The 24,558-nt window shown below is 46.6% G+C and overlaps 1 protein-coding gene across 2 annotated transcripts in view; it reads left to right on the top strand.

Annotated features, from left to right (window-relative positions):
- The first annotated feature begins 10,971 nt into the window (after positions 1-10,971).
- Positions 10,972-24,558, top strand: part of LDLRAD3 (low density lipoprotein receptor class A domain containing 3) — a 228,242-nt gene continuing 214,655 nt past the window's right edge. The window contains exon 1 of one of the 2 annotated variants that reach the window (XM_055301209.1): positions 10,972-11,041. In XM_055301209.1, coding sequence (XP_055157184.1) covers positions 10,996-11,041 — 46 coding nt within the window. In that variant the 5' untranslated portion in view covers positions 10,972-10,995. The remainder of the gene's footprint in view (positions 11,042-24,558) is intronic. The other variant, XM_055301213.1, reaches the window with a different exon arrangement.

Genomic DNA, 24,558 nt, shown 5'->3' with positions numbered 1-24,558 from the left:
GTGACCTTTAATAAGATAGTTTACCTTTCCATGTCTCTGTTTCTTCTTCTGAAAATGAGGACATTAATAGGGCCGACCTGTGGAATGTAAGGTCTCTGGTACACAGAGAGCCTCTTTGCTTGGCCCATGTGGGATTTGTTCTGTGGATATGGGGTCAGGACCCCCTCTCCTCCCCCGTCCCTCCCCATCTTCCATCCCTCCTCCTCCCCACCCTGGCTGAGTCCCACCTCCAGCGCCTACTGAGTGTCTCAGTTTATCTGCCTCAGGATCTTTTCCAAAGTGGAGCAACCTGGACATGCAGAGGTTTAAATTCAACTAATGGGAGTCGTCGTCATTCCCTGATGCAGAGGGATAATTTGAGGTGTGGTCTATGTGGACCCCAGAGGGTACGCAATCTAGACTCGGCCTCGGTTGCCCACAGCACTAACTAGCTCAACAAATGCACCTTTTTGTTGACTTTTCTCCAGCTGTTACCATTATTGTCCATCCCCCACTTCTGCTTCCTGGGATCACCTCCCAATAAACTGCCTGCACCCAAGTCCTTTTCTCAAGCTCTGCTTGGGGGAATCCCAACTAAGAAAGCTCCACAAGTAGTTGCTGTTATTGTTCTCATGGAAAAACCTTTCTATTCCTAGGAAAACTAATGTTGGAACCAAAGTTCTAGATGCATGTTGAGACTTTTTTTCTCATTTGATATTTTATTTAAAATGAAAGATATGCAAACTGATAAACATTGCCTCATTTCCAGCACATTTGGTAAATCCTATAAAGTACTGGAAACTCATGGAAACTATACTTCTTTTCCTTTCCTGGCACTTCTGAACTCTTGCTTGGAGGAGGAGCTAGGCAGCTGGGATGATGTGGGAGGTACTCAGGGGATTCAGTGCTATTTGCCAACTAGTCAGAAGTGTTGTGGGGTTTTATTATTATTATTATTATTTTTATTCTGACAATTGGCTGTCTATATATTACTGCCTGAATGTCAGTCCTGGTTGTCAAGATTGGCATTAAGTTATCCAAACTCTTTTGCTCAGTTTGCTTTTGGTACTAAATACTGTCATTGGCAGGACAAGCGAGGATGAAGATTCTAGCCAGTGACCATAGAACATCTTTCCCCCTCAATGCAAAGCCAACTGGCTCATACCAGTATCAACTTTGGCTTCATTGGCACCATGCTGTAACAGTCGAGCCAACTGACCTACGTGGACAGCTTCTAACATTACCATGCTCTGATCTTTTCCCCCTTGGAAATTTTTGTTGTAATTGCTCTGGACTTTTGTTGTGATCAGGCTCGCGGTTATGTGGCAGGGAGCTGAACATTGTGGGGAGCTTGGCACACTTCTTAGGATGGGCTAGCATGGGCAAATGTCCTCCTTGCAATTCTCTTTTAAATTCAATCCCTCTCTGGCTTGGCCACAAAGGCACAAGCATTGCCAAGGTGACTTTATTATGTGTATCCTGGAGTATATTCCCTTTTGAGTATGTAGCTCCATTTCCTGGAATTATTATTTCTGGTAGGATTGGGGTTGATTTCTGGCTACCTATTATTTTTCCAGCTGAAATGTTTTATTCTTCACTTTGCCCTTTCATGAGCTTTGTGAAAACACCCGTTTTCCTCTGAGAAGGTCGCGTTAGAGGGTGTTACTGCTCTCAGCCTCTCCTTCTTCCAGGCCATGGTTATATACAAGAACAGAGATAGGTTGCAGGTCTGATGTTATTGACTTAGGACTTTACACTTACAACTTGATTGTTCTAAGCTTTTGTTTCCTCAACTGTAGAGTGAGAATAAAGATAGGATAAAAGTGATCATGCAAATCGAAGTATGAAAGCAATCTAAGTATTCTTTTATTCAGTAAATATGGAAAGAACTCTCATTGTATTAACCATAGTTCCCAGCCTTATGCAGCTATGATTCAGTGGGGGAAAGAACACATAGGCAATCTTAATGGGCAATTATGATCAAAATCATAAATCCTACAACAGGGATAAATACACGGTGTTACTGGAGCCCATGGGAAGGAGGCTTAACTCAATCTTGAGGCCTCATGGAGGGCTTCTTGAAAAAGACAGGAAAATTAGGAGTTATCAATAGTAATATTTAGTTATAATTAGTAGGGTACTTACTATGTGCCAAGTACAATGCTAAGCGCTACTTTATTTAGATTGCACAATTATGCCTATCTCATAGGGGTCTTAACCTCCATTTTATATTTGAAGAAACCAGCTCAGAAAGGTTAAATAAATTGGCCAAGGACACACAGTTAAGTGGCATGGTCAGACTTTGAATTTAAGTTTGATTCTAGAGCCCTTGTTTTATTTTTATTTTACATATTTTATTCCAATTTAAGAACCCTTGCTTTTAACAAAACAAATTATGCAAATCTGTTCATGTGATGGCCCTGCCTAAAGTCCACCATTTGTGACTTCCTAATGCTACCATGACCTTCCCATGACCAAAAGTCTCCTACCCACTCCTCTAGTCTCACCTTACACCCCTCTCTCTGCCCCAACCCCCAAGACAGCCTCAGCAGCAGCTCATACAGAATGGACTCAGCTAAGTCTGAGATTGTCCTGTGGGCGATGGTGGCCATGGAGGTTCCCAGCGGATTGAGAAGGAGCAAGACAAGATCTGGAAAGTTAAGAGAGAGTTGAAGCACCCCAGGCACAGGGACTTGGGGATCTCAGGGAAGGGAGAGGTAGGAGGGAACGAGAAGGAGTGAATTGCATTGAAGAGACATTCAATAGATAGAATATGCAAATCGGGGTAACTGATCACAGTGGGGATCCATGCAGATTTCTGGCTTGAACAACAAGGCAGAAAGTCTTAGCTATGTTTCAGGAGCTATGATTAATGCTAAACAGAAGCAAATAATACTGCAGTTCTATTGTGTTTTCATTATATGTATGCTGAAGGGTCCTGGAAATTGTAAACATTTCCCTTCCTGGTCTTTTTTTTTTTTTTTTTAAGATTTTATTTATTTAATCATGAGAGAGAGGGGCAGACACATGAGCAGAAGGAGAAGCAGGCTCCCTGTGAGGAGCCGGATGTGGGACTCGATCCCAGGACCCCAGGATCAGGACCTGAGCCAAAGGCAGACACTCAACCACTGAGCCACCCAGGCGCCACCACCACCATTCCTGGTTTCTTTTGGTTCCTTTTCTTCCACACTGGGTGGGGGAATTCGCTGAAAACTCTGCAAAAAAAAAGTTCCTTTTTCTCTACCCCCAGCCTCCATCCCACAAGTTGAACTACAAACCCACACAGTGGCAGCTCCAGATTAGGCAGTCAAACAGCTCTCAAAATTAAGCTTTAAAACATTAAAATCAATCAAGCCCTAAGAATCTAGCTCAAAATGAAGAGGTGTTTAAAAGAAGTAGGCTGAGGTGCTCTGAGAAAAACAACTTACATTATTAAAGCAGAGTTTTCACAGTGCGGGGAAAAATGTTCCAATAACGTCCGATTAAAAATGTAAATCTATTTATGTTCCAGATGGGTTTTTTGAGTGCTCTTATTAAAATCCACTGCTTACCTGTTTGTCTTATGAAAGACAGTTAGTTACTTGGGGAAGGTAATCAGACTTGGGCATACTAGAATCATTTTCTCGCATTTGTCACTGAGTGAATATCTACTGTGACTTTTGGCTTGTTAATTAATTACTATATAAATTTCCCTACTGAAAATGGAGAGCTTATTCAGTGTTGGGTTCTTTTCAGAATTCAAATGTCAAATGTTCATGTCGCTTTGAAGATGGTTTCTCTGTTCTCTCTTCATTTCTTCCCTTCTCTTCTTGATCCTGTGGTACATTTGTCATACTGATACTATGACATTACCCTCGCTTTTCTATCAATTGACTTGGATGCCTAGAATATAAGGTCAACAGGATTTGGAGGCAGAATTAGTCAGATGGAGAAACTGGAAAGAAAGTAATGCTTCCTAAGTGAGTGATCTTCAAGTGGATTTATATTCAACTGTGACATAAGGAACACTGCTGGGGTCATATGTTCATTTACCAAAGAAAATTGTACCTCAAAAAAAATTTAAAAAAAAATAAAGAAAAGAAAATAGTACCTCTATCAGCGCTGCTCAAAAGAAGTATGTTGTGAACCTCAAATGCAAGTTGTATATGAAGTTAAAATTTTTCCAGCAGCCACATTAAAAAAGCAGAAACCAGTGGAGTTAATGTTAATCTTATTTTACTTACTTCTGTATATCTAGATATTACATCTCCACATATGATCCACGTTAATCTTATGGAGATCGTTTACATTCTTTTTTGTACTGTTTGAAATCTAGTTTGCATTTTATACTTTGAAATGTAATTCAGAACAGCCACATTTCAAGCCCTCAATGTAGCTGTACATAGCCAATTGTAGCTGGCGGCTACTATCTTGGACACTGTAGATCTCTATAGTTCAATGACAGTTTTTCTACTCAAGTTAATAGGCGAAGAGTCAGCTTATACGTTTAATGAATCCACCTTCTCCCCCCCGCTTCCTAACTGAGAAAGAAAAAAAAAATGTGCTTGCTATGAAAACTGGCAAAATGGCCCTGATGATAAATTGCAGGTTAAATTCATTTTCATATAACTGTTTCTTGGTTCCAGGACTGGTCACAAGTGAAAAATCACCCTTTTTAGAGTATAGACAACTTCATTCAAGGGGCAGTAAAACTGAGGCATTAAAATAAATAACAAGCCACAAGTTGTTGGGTTTTTTTTTTTTAATGAGGGGTAAAAATTTCATCCTTTCTGATGCAACATTTTCATTAGTAAATGTCAGTAGATCTCTCTTCTTGTAAGCTAGTGACTATATTAAACATGAATTACAAGAATTCTGTTGGTTCCCAGCAGGCTTTTTCTGTAGATTAGTCTGGTAATTTAAAAAAATGAATATATATACACACACACATATATATATATATATATATATACACATTTGGCAGCACTGGATGACTTTAATTTCTAGTTGAGCGAACTCCTCTGCTCAGCATTTGGGGGGTGGGAAACTACAATAATTAGATGCATCCAGAAAAGTTCTCTAAGAGTTGAATTGTATCACATAATGAATCAACTTCTATTTGATGTGCTGGGCATCTTTACCTTTCTAGCTCTCAACCCAGTGACTGCAGTATCTTTCAAGCTGCAAACACATTCTGGGTTTTATGAATTGGGGATTTTTTTGTTGTCGTTGTTACAGAAGGCAGGAAGGTTCAGTGTGGTGTTTGTGGAAATTCTTTGGAATCAAAAGGATCTGGCTTTGAATCTCAGTCTTCCCTGGGTTATTTTGGGCCAGTCGCTTGGATTCTCGGGGCCTCATATTCCCCATCTGTGCAAAGAGGATTATAATATCTAACTCAGAGGTTTTGTGAAGATAAATGTGATCATAAATGTTGGAAACAGACACTTGATTAGTGGTGGTTCTCTCACACTGCCTTCCTCAGACTACCAGGTGAGAGGCAACGATGTTAAGTGTTCACAGACTCGGTGTTTATGGTGGTTGAGCTGTCAGCTGGAGCTGTGGTCTCATCTGAAGGCTTGAGTAGGGGAAGATCTTCTACACTCACGTCATTATCGGCAAGATTTAGTTCTTTCTGGACTGATGGGTTCAGGGCCTTAATTCGTCACTGGGTGTTGGCTGAAGGTCTTTACAGTTCCCGGCCACTTGAACCTTTCCATAAGGCAGGTCACAAAAAGGCAGCTGGTAAGCAAGAAGGGGAGAGAAAGAGAGAGACAGATAGAAGGTAGGGGTGGAAAATAGGATCCCAAGTGTTCTTGTAACCTAATTTTGGAAATACTATCCCATACATTTGGCAGTATTCTATTTGCTAGAACTGAGTCACTAGGTCCAGCAGTACCTAAAGGAGGGGATGAACCAAGAGTGCAAATAGGGGGAAGTGGGATCATTAGGGGTCATCTGAGAGGTTGCCTACCACAGAATTTTGCAGCTTTCACTTTCACATTTCCTGGTATTACTTCCCCCTCACACGGAGGTCCTAGGTCAGAAGAACTGAAGAAATCAGAGCTCTGACCTAGGAGCCCTCGTAAATGCTTCCCATAACCCTTATACCAGGTGTTATACTATGTGGTCGTTGCTCGGTTTGACATGTGTCCACCTCCCCAACTAGACCATGAGCTCCATGAGGACAGGGACGTGGTTTTGCTCACTGCCGCAATCCAGAGCCTCGAGCAGTGCTTGCCACAGAGCCAGTTCTCAATGAATGTTTGTCAGATGACTAAGGGAATGCGTAAGGGTCCTTTTGCTTCAGACAAGTGCTCTAGGAGGCAGGTGCGACTATTAGGCCCATTTCTCAGGCCACTGAGGCTCTAATAAAGTGACTTTCTCAGCCTCGCAGAGCTAGTAGATGGTGGGACCTAAGAGTTCAGGTGTATCAAACCACCTTGAAGCCTATTCCCTCAGTCACTTGACTCTGTGGTCTCCTGATTGTTGGGGTTAGTGTGTGTGTACGTTGTGTGTGTGTGTGGTGTTTTTTTGAAGAGAAAAAGTGTCTTCTTTGGCTACAGAGTCTTTCAGTAGGCAGCTTCCACTAGCTACTCCAGTCCAGAGTGGAGCAAGCCTTCCTTGGCTGCATCCTCAAGTGAATTTCTGTGCTCCTCACATACAAGAGAGAAGAAGGGAAATCACAAGAAGGAAAGGGGGGAGCACTGAACAGGGAGTATGTGAGGATGGGACTCCGGAAATAGAGCTTCTTCTGTTACCCCTCTGCCTGGTTTTCACGAAGCTTAATGAAGCAAATGCCTCCTTGTTTGCCATAAACTCCCTGTAAATACAGTTTTTCCTTAGTCCTTTTACTAGTTCTCTTTACGCCTCCAGATGGTTCCAACTCTTCTTCAGGTGTGAAATGGTCTTTTTGAACTTTGAAAGGCCTGAATCTTAGATGCTTTGGAAGAAAGGTAGTGATGATGACAATAATGGAAAAGCAAACCATGGTAACAACCCAACTAACATTTATTGAGTGCTTCCTATGTACTAGGCCAAGTTCTAAGTGTTTTCCATGTATTCATTCATTTCCAACATCCTATAAAACCATGAAGTCAGGGATCCCTGGGTGGCGCAGCGGTTTAGCGCCTGCCTTTGGCCCGGGGCGCGATCCTGGAGACCCGGGATCGAATCCCACGTCGGGCTCCCGGTGCATGGAGCCTGCTTCTTCCTCTGCCTATGTCTCTGCCTCTCTCTCTCTCTCTCTCTCTGTGTGACTATCATAAATAAATAAAAATAAAAAAAAATTAAAAAAAAAAACCATGAAGTCAGTCCCACAGATGATCTTCAGGGCAGATATACTAGTTCTCTATTGCCACGGAGTGGCTTACCCTGAAAGTAGTAGCTTATAGCAACAATACACTCTATGATCTCTGATGGCTTCTGTGGATCAAGAATTTGGGAGTGGCTGGGTGGCTCCAACTCAGGATTTCTCGTGAAGACTGTTTTCATCTGAAAATGGCGCTAGAGGCTTGAACCATTCCCAGATGGTTCATTCCAATGGCTGGTAAGCTGGCAGGAAGCTGAGTTCCTCCTCATGTGGCCTGAATCATAGGGCTGCTTGAGTGGCCTCACCACATGGTGGCTGGCTTCCCCAGAGCAAGGGATCTAAGACACAAGGAAGAAATGCTATGATCACTGTGACCCAGCCTTAGAAGTCACCCAGCACCATTTCCACAATATCCATAGGTTGTAGAGGCCATTCTCTGTGGGTGGCAACTGTACAGCTCATAGATACCAGAAGGCAAGGATCTTGGAGATCCATCCTGGAGACTGGCCACCTCAGCAGCTACCTTGTGATATGAACCCAAACCACAGGCTACCTTTTCTCAAGCAACTACTATGTGCAAGGCACCGTGCCAAAGAGTTAACATACATTATCTCATTTCACCTTGAAAGCAGTCCTAAGATTCGAGTGTTTGTACTGTGCCTGTTTTACCTACAAGGAAATGGAGGCTCAGAGAGGCTAATAACCTGCCCAAGGTCACAAAGCTAGTGTGTGACAGGTGGAAAGAGCACTGGAGCACATCCCAGCCACCAGAGCTCATGCCTAGCTTGTGCTGTTCTACCTGTGGCATTGCTGGGACTGCCGTGTGGTATGATGAAAACATGTAGGGTAGCTGTAGAGCGTTATACCGTGACCACAGAGGGACCAAATCCCTTTGTCCCTCTGTCAGCAGTGGGGGGGCCATGTGGGAAGCACACATCTAAGGACAGAGTGCGTCACTTAGTAAATAAGTGACAAATGCAATGTGGTTTTGCTTTTTATTAAACCAACTGTGAAAAAGACTTGCAACTGGCTCTCTGTGACCTGAACAATTAGCATTAGAGCCTATCATGTTTCCCGGAAGTGGAATGCCCTGTGTTTTTGACAGGATTCTAAGGAATCAGGAACGAGGAGAGTAATGAACTGTAAAGATTGGATTCACCTCCTGCCCGGCATAGGAGGCGAGGAGGTTTGGAATGCTTCAGTATAAAAACAATTGAAGTTAAAGAAAGCTTTGCATTTGTTCAGATCATTTTAAGGACATTAGTACATTTAAAAGAATGTGTGTGTGTGTGTGTGTGTGTGTGTGAGAGAGAGAGAGAGAGAGAGAGAGAGAGAGAGAGAGAGAGAGAGAGAAACATGTGGAGAGTGAGCCAGGTACACTAAATCATTCCTAAATTGAACTTCATGTGCCCAAAGGAACCTAACGGAACAAGAATGTTGTTTCGGGTCAGATGGGTTCTTCTATAAGGGGTCAGATCCATTGTTCTTCTATATTCCTAATGTTCGAAGGCAAATGAGCAGCTGACAAATTATTTGCCTTCTTGGGTATCACTCTCAAAGGCTAGGGGCTTCCTGGAAAAATGCACATACCCACCTCTACCTGAAGTCTTATACACAATTTTAGGAACTTAATTTATTTTTATTTTTTCAAAAGATTTTATTCATTCATGAGAGACACAGAGGGAGAGGCAGAGACATAGGCAGAGGGAGAAGCAGGCTCCACGCAGGGAGCCCGACGTGGGACTTGATCCCTGGACTCCCAGGATCACACTCTGAGCTGAAGGCAGACGCTCAACCACTGAGCCACCCAGGTGTCCCCAATTTTAGGAACTTTAAAGTTCCCTAATGCTCTCTAGTGTTCACGGATCCCAGGATGTAATCCCTGAATGCTGAATGTTTTCTGGAACTTGCTAAACTTTCCTACATCACATTTTCTCATTACTTTGAATTGTCATTGGTATTTCTAAACTTCGACCTGATCCACTTTAGCTTTTTAGTTTCCAGACTAGAATTGACAATTAAAAAGTCACTGAGGGTGGCCCGGGTGGCTCAGTGGTTTAGCGCCGCCTTCAGCCCAGGACCTGATCCTGGAGACCCGGGATCGAGTCCCACGTCGGGCTCCCTGCGTGGAGCCTGCTTCTCCCTCTGCCTCTGTCTCTCATGAATAAATAAATAAAATCTAAAAAAAAAAAAAAGTCACTGAATCTCAGCATCCTGGAGCTCGCCTCCAGTGAGTCCCCAGTGTGATGTGGGCATCCCAGCCACAATCTCCCTGACTAGTCATCCCAGCACCTACACCCTCTGGACTCCTCCAAACAGGTAGGACATATCTACCTTATAATTCAAACTTTTTAGGTTTGACTTTTAGGGATGTAGTTGCATACGTTTTGACAGACACATAAGGTCGCCCTGTGCCGCTTGCCACCCCTCTCTTTCCCACACACCCAGCCCTTGGTAACTACTGATGTGATTTTGGCCCTATGGTTTAGCTTCCTTCCTCCTTCCAGGTCTTGTAAATGGAATCATACAGAATATCCCCTTTGGGGCTGGAATCTTTCTCTTAGCATGCTTTTTAATATTCACTCGTGTTGTTCCATTAAATGATATAATACAATTTGCTTATCCATTCACCAGTTGATGGGCACATGTGTTATTTCCAGTTTCTGGCAATTATGTTGTTTTTTTTTCTTTCGGGGGGAGGTGAGCTTTTTGGGGCAGAACTACTCTGCATCCTGATTACCAGGAGGCAGGCACGCTGTGTGCACTGGTTGTGCAAACACAACTTTACACATTTGGGGGTGGGGTGGGGTGAAGGATGGAGAGCTGGGCACAGAAGTGCCACTACATTCTTCTGCCTTCTAAATCCTTTGGCGGGCAGCCCGGGTGGCTCAGCAGTTTAGCACCTGCCTTCAGCCCAGGGCCTGACCCTGGAGACTGGGGATCGAGTCCCACGTTGGGCTCCCTGCGTGGAGCCTGCTTCTCCCTCTGCCTATGTCCCTGCCTCTCTCTTTGTCTCTATGTCTCTCATGAATAAATAAATAAAAATCTTTAAATAAATAAATAAATAAATAAATTCTTTGGCAGTTTTCACCAGCGCTTCTTGGAGCTCCAGCTGCATAGGAGCAGCCGTTCACTCTGCATCTGGGCGTGAGCCTTTATATATATATATATATATTTTTTCTTTTTTTTCTTTTCCTTGAATCGGGGCCCCCGTGTTCCACGGGTATGGGTATTCGAGATCCAGATGAAGTCAGTCCCTTAAAGGTGTTAGCATCCCTCCTCCACGTGGGGTTCTCAGGATCACAGAAGAGGAGCCCCGCGGAGTCTGGCCCGCGTGCCCCGCACCCCCAAGGGACCCTACCGGGGTTTGAGCAGAGCCCTGGCCGCGGGGCCCCCGTCTTGCCACTGAGGACAAACCGCCTGTTTCCTCGTGACACGTGGCCCTTCCTTCCAAACTTTTTCTGTCCCTCCCTGGGGTAAAGTGATGCTGGAGTCGAAGCAAAGCAGCCCCGCGTTGGGGGGGCGCGCGGCCCGGGTGCAGGCGCCGCGGCGGCCGGAGCAGGAGGAGGAGGAGGAGGAGGAGGAGGAGGAGGAGGGAGACCCGGGCGGGGGCGGGGCGGGGCGGGGCGGGGCCGCGGGGGGCGGGGCGGGGCGGGGCGGGGCGGCGCGGCGGCCGCGGGGGCAGCGACGGCGCCGGGCGGCGGGAGCGGCGGGAGGGCGGCCGCGCCATGTGGCTGCTGGGGCCGCTGTGCCTGCTGCTGAGCAGCGCGGCGGGTGAGTCGGGGCGCGGGGCGCGGGCGCGGGCTCGGGCGCGGGGCGCGGGGCGGGCGGGGGGCGGGGGCGGGGGCGCGCCGCCCCATTGTGTGCGCGTGCGGCCGCCGGGTGCGGAGCGGGGCGCGGGCGGGGCTTTGTGTGCAGCCCGGCTCCCGAGCGCGGCCCCGATTGGGCGTCGCTCCAGCGCGTGTGTGCCTGTGCGCGTGTGGGGGGCGGGGGGGACGGAGCTCTCCCGGATCCCCCCACCCCGGCTCTCCCCGCTGCTCCTCCTGCTGCTCCCCCCCAGGTCTCCCTCCTGTTGCTCCTCCTCCTGCTGCTTCTCCTCCTCCTGCTCCCCCCCCAGGTCTCCCTCCTGCTGCCCCCCCCTACCGCCGTCTCCCCCCTGCTCCTCCTCCTGCTGCTCCCCCCAGGTCTCCCTCCTGTTGCTCCTCCTCCTGCTGCTTCTCCTCCTCCTGCTCCCCCCCCAGGTCTCCCTCCTGCTGCCCCCCCCTACCGCCGTCTCCCCCCTGCTCCTCCTCCTGCTGCTCCCCCCCAGGTCTCCCTCCTGTTGCTCCTCCTCCTGCTGCTTCTCCTCCTGCTGCTCCCCCCCCCCAGGTCTCCCTCCTGCTGCCCCCCCCTACCGCCGTCTCCCCCCTGCTCCTCCTCCTGCTGCTCCCCCCCAGGTCTCCCTCCTGTTGCTCCTCCTCCTGCTGCTTCTCCTCCTCCTGCTCCCCCCCCCAGGTCTCCCTCCTGCTGCCCCCCCCACCGCCGTCTCCCCCCTGCTCCTCCTCCTGCTGCTCCCCCCCAGGTCTCCCTCCTGTTGCTCCTCCTCCTGCTGCTTCTCCTCCTCCTGCTCCCCCCCCAGGTCTCCCTCCTGCTGCTCCTCCTGCTCCCCCCCCAGGTTGGTTTCCCTCCTGCTGCTCCTCCTGCTCCCCCCCCCCCCCGTCTCCCTCCTGCTGCTCCTCCTGCTGCTCCCCCCCAGATCTCCCTCCTGTTGCTCCTCCTCCTGCTGCTCCCCCCGTCTCCCCCCCGCTGCTCCTCCTGCTCCCCCCCAAGTCTCCCTCCTGCTGCTCCTCCTGCTCCCCCCCCCGTCTCCCCCCTGCTGCTCCTCCTGCCCGCCCCTGTCGTGTAGCCCCGTGCCTCAGTTTCCCCCCTGGACGTTAGGTGCTTTGTCCACTCCTTCCTGGGCGTCGGTGTTTGCCTTGGAGAGACAAGCAGGGCCAGACCCGGGGTCATGGATCTTTCCCATCCACCCCGGGAGCAGCGCGGTTACCACCGCCCCTTCTGGTCCCTGCGGCTGGAGGCCCCCTGAAGCGGGCATCGCGGTGGGCATCGCGTGCGGTGCATCCTGAGGTCCTGGGGAGCGGCAGGCGTCCTTGCTTCCTGACGGCGTGCTGGCCCCTGGAACTTTTCTGCTGATGTGGGCACGCTCCGGATTCCGGCCCAGGAGCCCTTCCTCCTCTGCCCTGACCCGCCGGCCACAGCTGTCAGCCGCCCTCCGCCCCCTGACGTTTACTTCTGGGCAGCTGATGCCCAGAAAGTGGGGGACAGGGCCCGAGGAGCTTCCTTCAGCAGAAGCCCGCTGGCCTGGCGCTGGTGCTCCGCACTATCCGGCTTATGCCCGATTTCCCCAAATGCGTGTACCTGTTCGCTGTGGAGGTGTCTGCGCTGCTGTGTTTGCTCTTCATTCGGAGCCACCCCCCTTCCCCATGTGCATTTGGAAAGAGAGACCTCCCACCTTCCTTGACATCCCCGTCCTGGCCACCCTCAGAAGGCACCCTGCAGCCTTTCCCACCTCTCAGACCCATGACATCATCCCCACTCCTGGGGACCCCACCTTTATGTGGCTCTGCTGTGCCTTCCTGCCACCCTGGGATGGGGGTGGCTGCTGTGGGTTTTGGCCACATCTGGGGGAGAGTGTCCTGTTTCTCCTGAGCCAGCAGGCCACTCCAGACAGGGGGCCCGAGGGGGCACTGGCAGCTACAGGTGGGTGGGAATGATGAGGCGGGGCTGTTAGCAGGGGCAGCTTTTCCGGCATCTCACACACGAAGCCCTGCCTGGGTTCGTGCGCTCCACGTGCAGAGCTGCGACATGCCCCGTGATGACCCCCAAGCAGGACCAGTCTGGAAGCTGGCTCTCGTGGGTGTCCTCAGAGTTGCTCGTGGCTCAGTGGAAACTTAACTTTTTGCATTTCCCAGTTGGTACTGGGTTGCTTTGGTGCAGTCTCCATATCTGTAAAAATAGCTGTAAAGTTAATTTTGCCCCTCTCTGGTCAGTCCTGGTTATTTAATATGTGTGTACGTGTAAAATCGGGCCACGATGAACAGGGTTAGTGAGGACGGAGAGCTTGGGGTTCGTGAAACTGCCTGTATGTCCCTGGTGGGGGGTTTTCCATTCTCTGTGCTCATTGCACCTGTGTGGCTTTGGATCACCTTTATAGTTGCTGCTCTAGAAACTTCTAGGCAGGTTGGGGGTTGGGTGGGGTCATGCATTTATCGTGTCACATTAAGCATCATCCTTTTAGCATGAATTCCACCTTGACCCAGAGTGTTATGAGAGACAGGTCCGGTCCTTTTTGTTGATGCCATCGGGTGCCTGTGGCTGCCCAGGCCAGAGAGAAGCCTGTATGGTTTCATTTGGGGGTTCATAGCAGGATCAGAGACTGTACCCTACTAGGTCATATCCAGCTTCTCCATCCCTTTCTGGGAAGTTGAAACACCGAGAGATTATAAAAGTCGGTACTTGGGACTGCTGTCGCCTTCTAGAGCCTGTGGAGAAAGCCGGGGTCAGAGTTGAGCCCTACTCTTTCTTGAGTTCTGGGTCTTTGCAGGGCTGGGAGGCCACTGACATCTCCGGAGCAGCTTGGAGGCCTTTATTATTCGGGAACCTTCTCAGACACCTCCGTGTGTTTGCTTTTTCTTCCTTTGTTATGTTGTTTGTGTCAGGGAAGTGAAGCATCGATTTTCAGCTGTTGTTATTTTTTAATGTAGTCTGTGAGAAAGACTCGGCCCGTCCAGGGTCCAGTTTGTCTTCGCACAGCAGACTTGAGCCCTTCTCACCTCCTGCCGGGCTGACCTTTGCTTCCACTCCCTGACATTCTCTCCCCATCAGCGAACACGCTGGATTTTCCCCCATCTGTACTCCCAGGAGTGTGAGTACTGACCTTTTCTCCTGGAAAGATCTAGTTAATGGCGTGAGCGAGTGGGTTTTATTATGATTTGTAACTAGCTGAGTAGCCTCACAGGCCTGGGAGGGGAGGGGAGGGCAGGGGAGGGGAGATGGGCACAAATAAACACACCTTGTTGCTTTTCATCTTCAAAGAGATGGGACAAAGGCCCTCTCCTGGCGGGTAAGGTGTTTTTATCTGACAGCCCACTTAGGCCTTCCCTTGATAGGATCGGGGAGGAACAGCCCTGTGAGTGGGAAAGGGCAGGATGGGCCATGTTGGGCCTTCGAGACTCCTTTTCCCAAAGTCCCCAGGGTAACTGACTGGGAAGTGGGCTTGTATCTCACCTTCATGGAACGTTTCTGGGAATATGGGAATTAGAGTTTGTAGTCAAATCATCTCCTATTATAGGCCTGACCTTTGCAACCTTGCCCTTTGCATGGGCACAGGGAGCAAACGGGACCCAGTCTTTACAGCACATGCATGTGTGAGATGCTTGCTGTGCTTAAATGCATGACGGGGTTGAGGTTATTCCAATGATATTTCCAGAAATATGTGGCAGGAAGTCATTTTATGGTTCATGAGAGATCGTTCACACCCAGGATGCCAGAGTGAGGACAGAAGCTCGGATTCTAACTCCGGTGTCGTGTTAGCAGTTATCATGCACCCACCCACCTTCCATGCCTTTCCTCCCACTTGCTTTTGTGACTTTAACTGTCAATGAGATTGTTTCCGTAAACACCCCTCTTCCCGAAATATGTTACTTTGTGGTCACTGCTGTGAACTTAGCAGTTGGTGATCATGGGAAATATGTAAAATAAATCGCAATCTTTGAGAAAAGATGGAATTTTTTAAAACCGCACTGGCCTTTTTGCTGTATGCATGATGGGGAGGCAATCCACAGGTTGGATTTCTTGCCTCGGAATTGTAGTTACCTGGGGGTTTGTTTTCATTCATTGAGATCTATGTGTATACATTCCCCCTTTTCTTTTTTAGTTTCTTATTTATATTTATTTTATTTATTTATTTATTTATTTATTATTTTTTTTCTTTTTTATATTTTAAGTAGGCTCCTGGCCCAGTGTGGAGCCCAACTCGGGGCTTAAACTCAAAACCCTGAGATCAAGACCTGAGTTGAGATCGAGTCGGATGCATAACCAACTAGCCACCCAGGCACCCCTTCCCGTTTTCTTATATATTTGTTATATTTTACAGTCAAGAAAATAAAAGATGGTATGTGCCATTGAACGAAGGAACTCTTCTTAGCTGTGAGATAGCCCCTGGGGACAAATTTTGTTTGTTAGATTCCCCCGGGATCTGTTTTTGGTTGTGGAGTCTTCCTGTTTCTCTTTTTGTCTTTCTCTCTCTCTTTAGAATATTTTGGAAATGCTTGGGCCATCGGAACTGTGCAGCTTTTTTTTTTTTTTTTCCAATACCCCTACTTGACCACCAAGGAAATTTTTAAGATGGTCGTGTGTGTGTGTGTGTGTGTGTGTGTGTGTGTGTGTAAAAGCCTTTCTTTCTTTGTAATTGTTGTAAAAGAATCTACTCTTCTGGATGCTGAGGAGTGCCCTCAAAAATATTTGCTGGGAGAGCAGCCGGGTACTTGGAAGATGGAGCATTGGCCTGTCACGTCTGCTTGATGTTTAGTGTGGCTTCCTCAAATAAGTGGACTTCTGGGTCAGGGTAACTGCTCGGTCAGAGGGATGGCAGAGGTTTATTTCAGGTAGGAGTTTGCAAGTTTCTGGACATGGTGGCAGGGATGGGGTTAGTCTAGTGCAGGGTTTCGGAGCCTCTGTGCTACATTTTGGGCCGCATCGTTCTTTGTTCTGGGGACTGCCCTGCCATTCAAGAATATTCAACGGCATCACTGGTTCTAGATGCCAGTCTTGGCTTCCTCTTCTTCGCCTCCCCCAGTTGTGACAACCAAAAATGTCTCCAGATGGTCCCCAATGCCCTCCGGGGACAGAATCACCCCTGGTTGGGAACCCGCAGTCTAGTGTGAGCAAACCCCCTCACCATACATCTTGAGCGTTGGGATGTCTTCTCCTGGAAACGTCTCCTAGGTGGACTGGGTCAGGATGGGACCCTCCTTCCAAGGGATCTTTTAGTCACCTGGTCTCCGCTTCCTGTGTCTGCAACACTGCAGATTCGGTGTGAAAGTACAGTTGTCACTAGACATGCCCAGCCCTGACCCTCTTTCTCTCACTTCCCCTTGAACCACACAGAACACTTCTGGGATTTTAGATTGTAGATTTGGTTCTCTTAGGAGAGACCCACGGAGGAAGGTGACAGCTGATGCCTAAAGCCACCCTGGGGCCCTGAATACTGAACTGGGGAGCCTCACCCTGCCTGGAAGTCTGCCTTGGGAGAAGTGTGTTGAAATCTTAACCCTGGAAGTCCCCCTTCCCCTGCCCTACAGAGCAGTTACTGTTCCACTCGGCTCCCCTGCCCCTCCCTGTAATTCCTTCTCCCTTCCCATCAAAGGGCTTTCCAACTCTAGTTGGTTCTGCAGGTGGCGGGGAAAATCCTCTGGACCAGCCGCAAGTTGCTTTTGGGGAAATTCTCATCTTGGACTTTGTTCTCCGAAGTCTTTTTAGGGTCGTGCTCTGTGTTGCTGTATAACACTTGGATTCCTTTAAGACACTTGGCCTCCCAGCTGTCATTTCTCTTTGTTCGGTGTCCAGCCTCCCTCGAGTGTTTTCCTTCCTCCTCTCTTCAGACCAGCAGCGTGCATTGTCTGCTGTCTTTTGTGCAGGAAGAAAGGAGGCGCCACGAAGAGGGATGCCGGGCTGGCGGGGGAGAAGCACGCGGTCTTACATCAGGCACCTGTGCCTCCAATCACGTCCTCTTCAGAGAACTCTGGCTTCCCAGGCACACTAGTGCGTGTTCCCTTTTGCCTTTGGATCAACTAGAAAGTTCTTCTCGAAGCTTCATTGGGCTCTTCATCAGCGCAGGACTGGCTTGGACCCGTCCAGGCTCTGTGCTGTGCTCTAGGGGCATGTCCTTTGCCCTTGAAGAACCAGATGCTCTGATGATGGGCATAGAATTGTTTACCTCCTCTCCTTATCCAGGAAGGCACATTTCTGCAAGCAGCATCTCGAAGGCATTCCCGAATGTGAGGTATATTGATGCATCCCCTACCTTGTCGGATGTCATAAGGCCTTGGCACACATGGATATCTCATCTTAGAGGATATTTAATGGATGGATCCTTCTTGAACAGGTTTTAGAGATGCTTCTTTAGCTTTCCAGTTAGAATATTGGGACACACCTGTTGGTGTTCTAAACTCTTGTAGGTCTTGGCTTCTGGGATTTGAAGAAGATGTTTCGTCAGTGGCTTGTGCACAACAACCTTCTTTATCGTTCTGCGAATGCGTCCTATTTCTTTTGTCTTTCGTGGTCTCTAGGTGCATAGTAACGACTGCCCCTCCTTGAAGCTTACTCTCTCTGGCAGGGTGCCGAAGCTGTACATATATTATTTTATGGTAATATTCTCGAATTGAAAATATCACAAAAATAATACACCAGATACCTGCTCTTACAAAAATCCAAACAAAATAGGATTGTTAAAATAAAACATTAAAAGCTTCCCTCACCTTTCATTTACATTTCTCTCCCCTTTCCTAAATTACTGTTAACTGGTATGTATCATTTTAGCTCTAAAATGGATTAATATACACACACACACAAATACCCCCCCACATGCAGTTTAATGAGCTCATTATTTGTATTTGTGGCTTTTTGAGTCATTTTCACTTTATGTTTTTCATGTAAACACTTACATATATGTATTTTGCCACTTTTGCTTTGAGCTGGTCAGTTGGTTACATTTGCATCCCCCCTACTCTTGTTTGGACAGTTCAGTTTTTCCAGAGCATTTGGCATTTCCTCTTCGCTGTACAGCTTCGGCTCTTTGTATCTTTTCCTCTTAAGTGGCTTATTATTTTTTTTAAAGATTTATTTATTTTAGTGAGAGAGAATATGAGAGTGTGCACTCACCTGTACAAGCAGGGGAGGGGCAGAGGGGCAGAGGGAGAGAGTATCAAGCAGACCCTGTGCTGAGCATAGAGCCCGATATGGGGCTCCATCCCAAGACCCTGAGATCACGACCTGAGCCGAAACCAAGAGCTGGACGCTCATCGGACTTAGCCATCCAGGCACCCCCCTCTCTCAAGTGCTTAAAGTTCTTGGCTCTTGCTTTGCAGAAAATTACAAAATTGCAGTCATTTTTCCCATGACAGATATTTATTTCCCTATCACCAAATTTACGCCATTTCCTTGCCTTTTTGTATACATGATAATTTTTCATTTCCGAGCAGAATTTTAGGGTAATCTTTTAGAGACTTTCTGAATAGCAGGTGGATCCAACCTGTGCAATAACTCTCAATGCCCGGAACTAGATGGAAGTGAGGACACTGAATGGCTGTGACCAAGCTTACCCAGGTCCCGCCATGACCAGTAAATCATAGCTTCCATTCACCCTGTGCTGTCACAAGATGCTGTTGGCTCTTGAGTACATCTTCATTTCAGGAATGTTTCAACAGTAAAGATAAATTAGGCTATCCTGATTTCAAATGTGTGATGATACCAAAGGTATGCATCTTCTTGACCATCTCTCAGTTCTTACATAGCTATCCATTCTTTTAAAAGTAGCTTTAAAAACATTTTCAGGTATATATATATATATATATATATATACACACACACACACACACACACACACACCATAATTTGTTTAATGCTTCCTCTGCACATGAATCTTATTTCACTTTCAAGCAATTTATTCAGGTAGGTGGTATACTCTGCCATTTTATGGATGAAGAAACTAGAAGGCTGAGTAATTTTCCCAAGGCCACAGCCAATAAGAGGTGGTTTCACAACTGGCACATGGGACCGTATAACTTGAATCTGTGCTCTTAACCACTGGTTTTACTGCTTTGGCATTGAGTAGACACTCAACTCAGGTTCATGTGTGCTAGAAGAAGTAAGTGTACCCCCTAGCTTGCGCTAGAAAATTCCATCATTGGGTGGCGATGCCAGTATTGATTCCATGCTTACCATGCTCAATAAAATAATGTTAGAGAGCCATTGGAGTCAGGGGGTGTCCTAAGTTGATTTTATTCAAGTGGCTTGTCTTTGGCAGATTGAAACTGATGTTCTGCTGCTCCTCCCTATGGAGAAGTTGTCATTTTAGGTATTTAAATTGGCCTCCGTGGAGGCTTGTTTTATTAAAAGAAACAATAACAACAAGCAAATTATCTCAACACCAGCAGACTTGCCTTTGAATGTATTAACGGTAGAGAATTTTTTCCCCCTGTTGATGGAAATATTTTGTTGGAATGCCAACCTGAAGCAGTTTTTTTTTTGGTTGGTCCTTCCCTCAAATACTGCTGGTTGCCAAATAGAAAGGCCCACTGTTTATAAAGTCCAGAAATAGGTTTTTAAGACAAAAATATAGTGCTGATTATAATGCCTCCTATAAAAAGAAGAACTGATGTTTTTTTTTCCTTATTTTTCTGACCCAGAGCTTAAGCTTGTAAGGTTCACATGAGGAAGAACTTTTTCCAAACTAGTCATTGGTGTTATTTATTGTGGAAGATGAAATGTTAATGTACTGCACCGGGAAGAAAGTAGAAAATAATTTGCCCCATCTCGTTGCCTCAAACCAAGGGGCTCATGTGGGCAGCGGGTAGTGGCTTGTGAGAAAGTCACGCCACAGGTCTGTCCGGTGTTAATAGCTCTAGGCAGCCCAGAGTGAGCCTCAGGATTCCAAACTCTCTCCCATGTCCTCTTCTTCTCATGAGTCATTGTGATACCAGGAGACTGTTAATTGGGTGAATTGGCTGGCGCTCAGATCCAACTGTGATTTTTGACAGACAAATAGCTCAGTGTGAAGACGAGGTTGTGTCTGGCCTGGAGAGAGGCCACGGAGAGGGAGGGCAGCCATTGAGCTTACTCTGGAACAGGCCTTTGGGAACTGGGTGCTGGAGGGGCAGAGAATTTATGAATAACTTGATTGAGGAGACTTGCAAACCCAAGGAGCCAGTGTTCCACGTGGGACACTTGTGTGTCTGTTGGCAGAGAGAAATGAAAGCATAAAGGGTGTTTAATTTTATTGCACTAAAAATCTCTGCTCGTTATTATAACGAACCAGTATTATAACGAACCAGTGAGGTGAGCTTCAGGGATATCAGAAGGGCGTCGTCTTTGATGGCAGCCCTGGAGCTTTTCCTTGAGCCTCAGCCTTTGAATCAGAGCAGTGTTCTCCGAGAGCCATTAAACTAATTGGACGTGGCTGAAAAATGAGTCTTCGTCAACACTTGTAGCTCCGTGGTCAGTTTGAAAAAAAGCCTCTCAGTTGGTTTGGAAAGTTCTAAATATAACTTGTTTTTTGTCATAAAAATAAAATGGGGGAGTGGGGGGGATGATGGAAGGTGACTGGCAACATAGGGCGTTTCGTCAGAAAAAAATCCCAACTCTGCGAAGAAGTGTCGATGCTCAGAGAAACCAGAACAGAACTGAATGAAGGGTTTCAAAAACAGATTTTGTAAAAACATCAGCCTAAGCTTGACTAAGTAGTATCCGAGTAGGCATGTGAGCCCGGCTGGCAGGGTCTGGGAAAGCAGGCCTGGAAAGAGGTGGTGCTAGCTACGGTGGAAGAGATGAGGGTGAAGACATGGCCTGTGTCAGGAATATTCTGTATCAGTGACAGGTAGAACCAGCCCTGTAAGCGTTAGAGAGAAACCGTACACCCTGGTGAGACCTAGGAAGGGCAGCAGTGATGCAGCAAGGTAGAGATTCCGCATGTCCCCAGAGTCCTTTATGGCGGCCAACTAGATGGTAAGGACAATAGAAGAAAAGCTAACAGATGTTGAGAAATATGATAGGGATGCTCGTGTTTGAATTATCAGCATACCAGAGGAGTCAGAGATGCTCAGACATTGAGATATATATATATATATATATATATATATATATATATATATATATATATATATTCAGGGAAAGGAATGCTGTCCAGTGTCAAGGGGAGAATATCAGGATCTTTTGAAAGTGCTCCTAAAACGTGACTCAGCCACAATCCCCAACAGAAAAAAAAAAAAAAAAACTCCTCCTTTCTTGTCTGATTAAAATTCCATGAGGTGGGAGGGGGTCAGATAGATTCCTTGATGGCTGCCTTGTTGGCTCTTGGTCCAGCCCCTGAGTCAGCATTCAGCATAATGTCAGTCACACAATGGGATATCCCATAAGTTTCCAGGAAAGGATGGAGGTGACACTAAGGACATAAGATTGTGATTTTGAAGAAGAGAAGCAGGTGAAGGAAGGATGAAGTTTTCCTGGTCAGGCTAGTTGTGCCCTTTGGTGGCATATCATTTCTCCTCCAGATTTTGGAATAGTCTCACTCATTTTCAAAGACCTACAGAGATCTTTACTAGAGAGACCCATGACTTAACAAAGACAAAGAGCAAAAGGTCTTAGAGAGGGAAGCAGTGATCACCATTTTAAAACCATGGGGGACATTAGACATATGTTGTGAGGCTAGTGAGTGGCATATAAAAGGGTTTCGGACAGGTTACTAAAAACTGGTGTGCATTTTAATTTCATTTGAAGGGAGTTTGCATCGTTTGCGTAATGAAAAAAGTTACTGAGAGGAAACGGTGAAAAGAGTTGTGTTTTTATAAAATATCACTGTTAAAAATGTTAACTTGTAAGAAACTTACAGTTATCTTCTGGTCTAATTTCAAAGGAAATAAAAATTTTCTGATGAAACCACATAAATGATCCCAGAAAGGAAGTGCACTCTAATAATTATAATCTTAGAGAAAAATGGAGAGTGATATAAATACATCAGTTATAAGAGTAAATGTAAAACAAATTGTCACCAACTCTTACTGAAAAAAAAAATCACCCATCTATTTATTGTAGGAGCTGTAGTAAAAACCAAGAAATATAAATAGAGTGAAAAGTTAGGGACATAAAATCCATTATACAAGGGCTACTTTTATGGTATCAGATAAGTAATTTCATAGCATTAAGCATTAAGATAGATAAACAGGGTTACTGCAAATAGCTAAAGGTCCATTAAACAATGAATATCTGATAATCCCATATAAAAAGACATGAAGAATTAGGAACATAATTAAAGGGTGCTTTAATTCGTAATTGTGGAAGGTTCTTCAAGTATAAAATTAGCTAGTGCTTGCCAAGTTTTGGAAGGTTAAAATACTTAAAGAATACGTAATTTTAATGTTTCAAAGAAGACGTCCATGTGAATAGGGAGATGCAGATGGAGAGTGTGCTGGTGTCTGCAGTGGGGAGTAGTGGGTCGTTCCTCTGGACACTCCCAGCAGCCTTGCCTCCACACACCTGCTCCCTGGGCTCGTGGAAGTGTTTGCTAACGGAAGCTTTGGGAATAAAAAATCCTGCCTGCTAATGAGATGAGAACGTTGATTAAGCTTCCAGTTGCGCTGAGCGAGTCTGACACCGGTGGCTGCCCAGGGACAGTGTCTGTGCAGGAGCGTTTCCAGGGGCAGTTTAGGGCCCGCCATATGGATGGCAAAGAAGGCTTTGAGAAAGTTACTGAGAAGGAAAGTCTGTTTTTGCTTTTATTGATTGGTAAGCATTGATAGTTTTTAAATTATGAGCAGATGTTTTCCTGGTTGGGTGTAGTGTATTTTCTCTTTTAAGATTAAAGTATAAGGATTATCGTCTAGAGCTTTGGTACTCAAAGTACAGTCTTCAGGCCAGCAGTGTCAGCATCACACCCGAACCAGAATCTATACTTTAGCAGGATCCTCAGATCAGGGGTGCCTGGGTGACTCAGTTGGTTAAGTGTCTGGCTCTTGATTTTGGCTCAGGTCATGGTCTCCGGGTTGTGAGATCGAGGCCTGCGGTCGGGCTTCAAGCTGGGCGTGGAGCCTGCTTAAGATTCTCTCTTTCTCTCCCTCTCTCTGCCCCCCTCCCCATAAAAAAAAGAAAAGAAAGACAAGATCCTCAGGTGATTTATGCACATATTGAAGTTTGGGGATTGCTGATATGGTGGCTGGGATTATAGGGTTTCAGGGGACTCAGCCTGGGTTCACATCCTGCTCACTGCCTTGTCCTTGGCCAAGTTTCTAAAACTTTTACTGAACCGTGTCTTCATCTGTATATAGGAATAATAATGCTCCTTGCCATGTGGAAATAGTTTAAATGAGCAACGGCACATAAAGCATTTAGCTTTCATAATTGCCCACTAAATGCTAGTTGTTTATTTTAATCATTATTCAGGTTTATTATAAAAATTCGGAGAGGAATTTAGAAAAACACAAGTTAATGGTGCTACAAACTAAAGACTGTCAACACATTGGCTTATTTTCTTTTATTGTACATATATTTTTAAATATTTTATTTATTTATTCATGAGGGACACACAGAAGCAGAGACACAGGCAGAGGGAGAGGCAGGCTTCCTGCAGGGAGCCCGATGTGGGACTCGATCCCAGGTCTCCAGGATCATTTCCTGAGCTGAAGGCAGATGCTTAACTGCTGAGCCATCCTTCAGAAAGTTCTTTTGTATAACACTGCTGTAGAAGAATAATTCTTTTTTTTTAATTTAAAGATTTTATTTATTTATTCATGAAAGACAGAGAGAGAAAGAGAGAGGCAGAGACTCAGGCAGAGGGAGAAGCAGGCCCCATGCAGGGAGCCCGACGCGGGACTTGATCCTGGGTCTCCAGGATCACACCCTGGGCCGAAGGCAGGCGCTCAACCGCTGAGCCATCCAGGGATTCCTAGAAGAATAATTCTTACATGGAAAGAAAATGCCTATGAAACAGAATGATTCAAATTTTAAGAGGGGGATGGGGAGGGAGTTGTAGACTGTCCCTTGGTCCCATGGCATTTCCTGATTTTCTAAATTCTGGCAAATCTGGCCCTCATGGTCCTCACTCACCAAAAGCTTGAGGTCTGGTGCCAGCGGGTTGTTGAATTCCTGGCCCCCTGTAGGTTCTCTCAAGACCCTAGATACCTAACCTGAGCATTGATGTTGCTATTGCTTTTTGTTCCAAAGGCAGCTGCCTGGCATTGGACCTTCTTGTCTACACAACACTTCATCATTTCCAACGAATTCACTCCTCTTCCATTTCACAGCAGTGATTTCCAAGTGTTGTGAGGAGAGGAAACCCCTGTGCCCCCTTCCCCATCAGATTGGTAGGGTTGTGGGACACCTGGGTGGGGTTGAGCGGCTGGCTTTGGCTCTCAGTTGTCATCCCGGGGGTCCTGGGTTCCAGTGCCGCATCGGGCTCCCTGCATGGAGCCTTGCTTCTCCCCCTGCCTGTGTCTCTGCCTCTCTCTGTGTCTCTCATGAATAAATAAATAAAATCTTAAAAA

Source organism: Nyctereutes procyonoides, unplaced genomic scaffold (genome assembly GCF_905146905.1).
Source record: "Nyctereutes procyonoides isolate TBG_1078 unplaced genomic scaffold, NYPRO_anot_genome, whole genome shotgun sequence".
NCBI lineage: Eukaryota > Metazoa > Chordata > Mammalia > Carnivora > Canidae > Nyctereutes > Nyctereutes procyonoides.
Note: the sequence above shows the minus strand (reverse complement) of the source record. Positions and strands in the feature narration are given on the sequence as shown.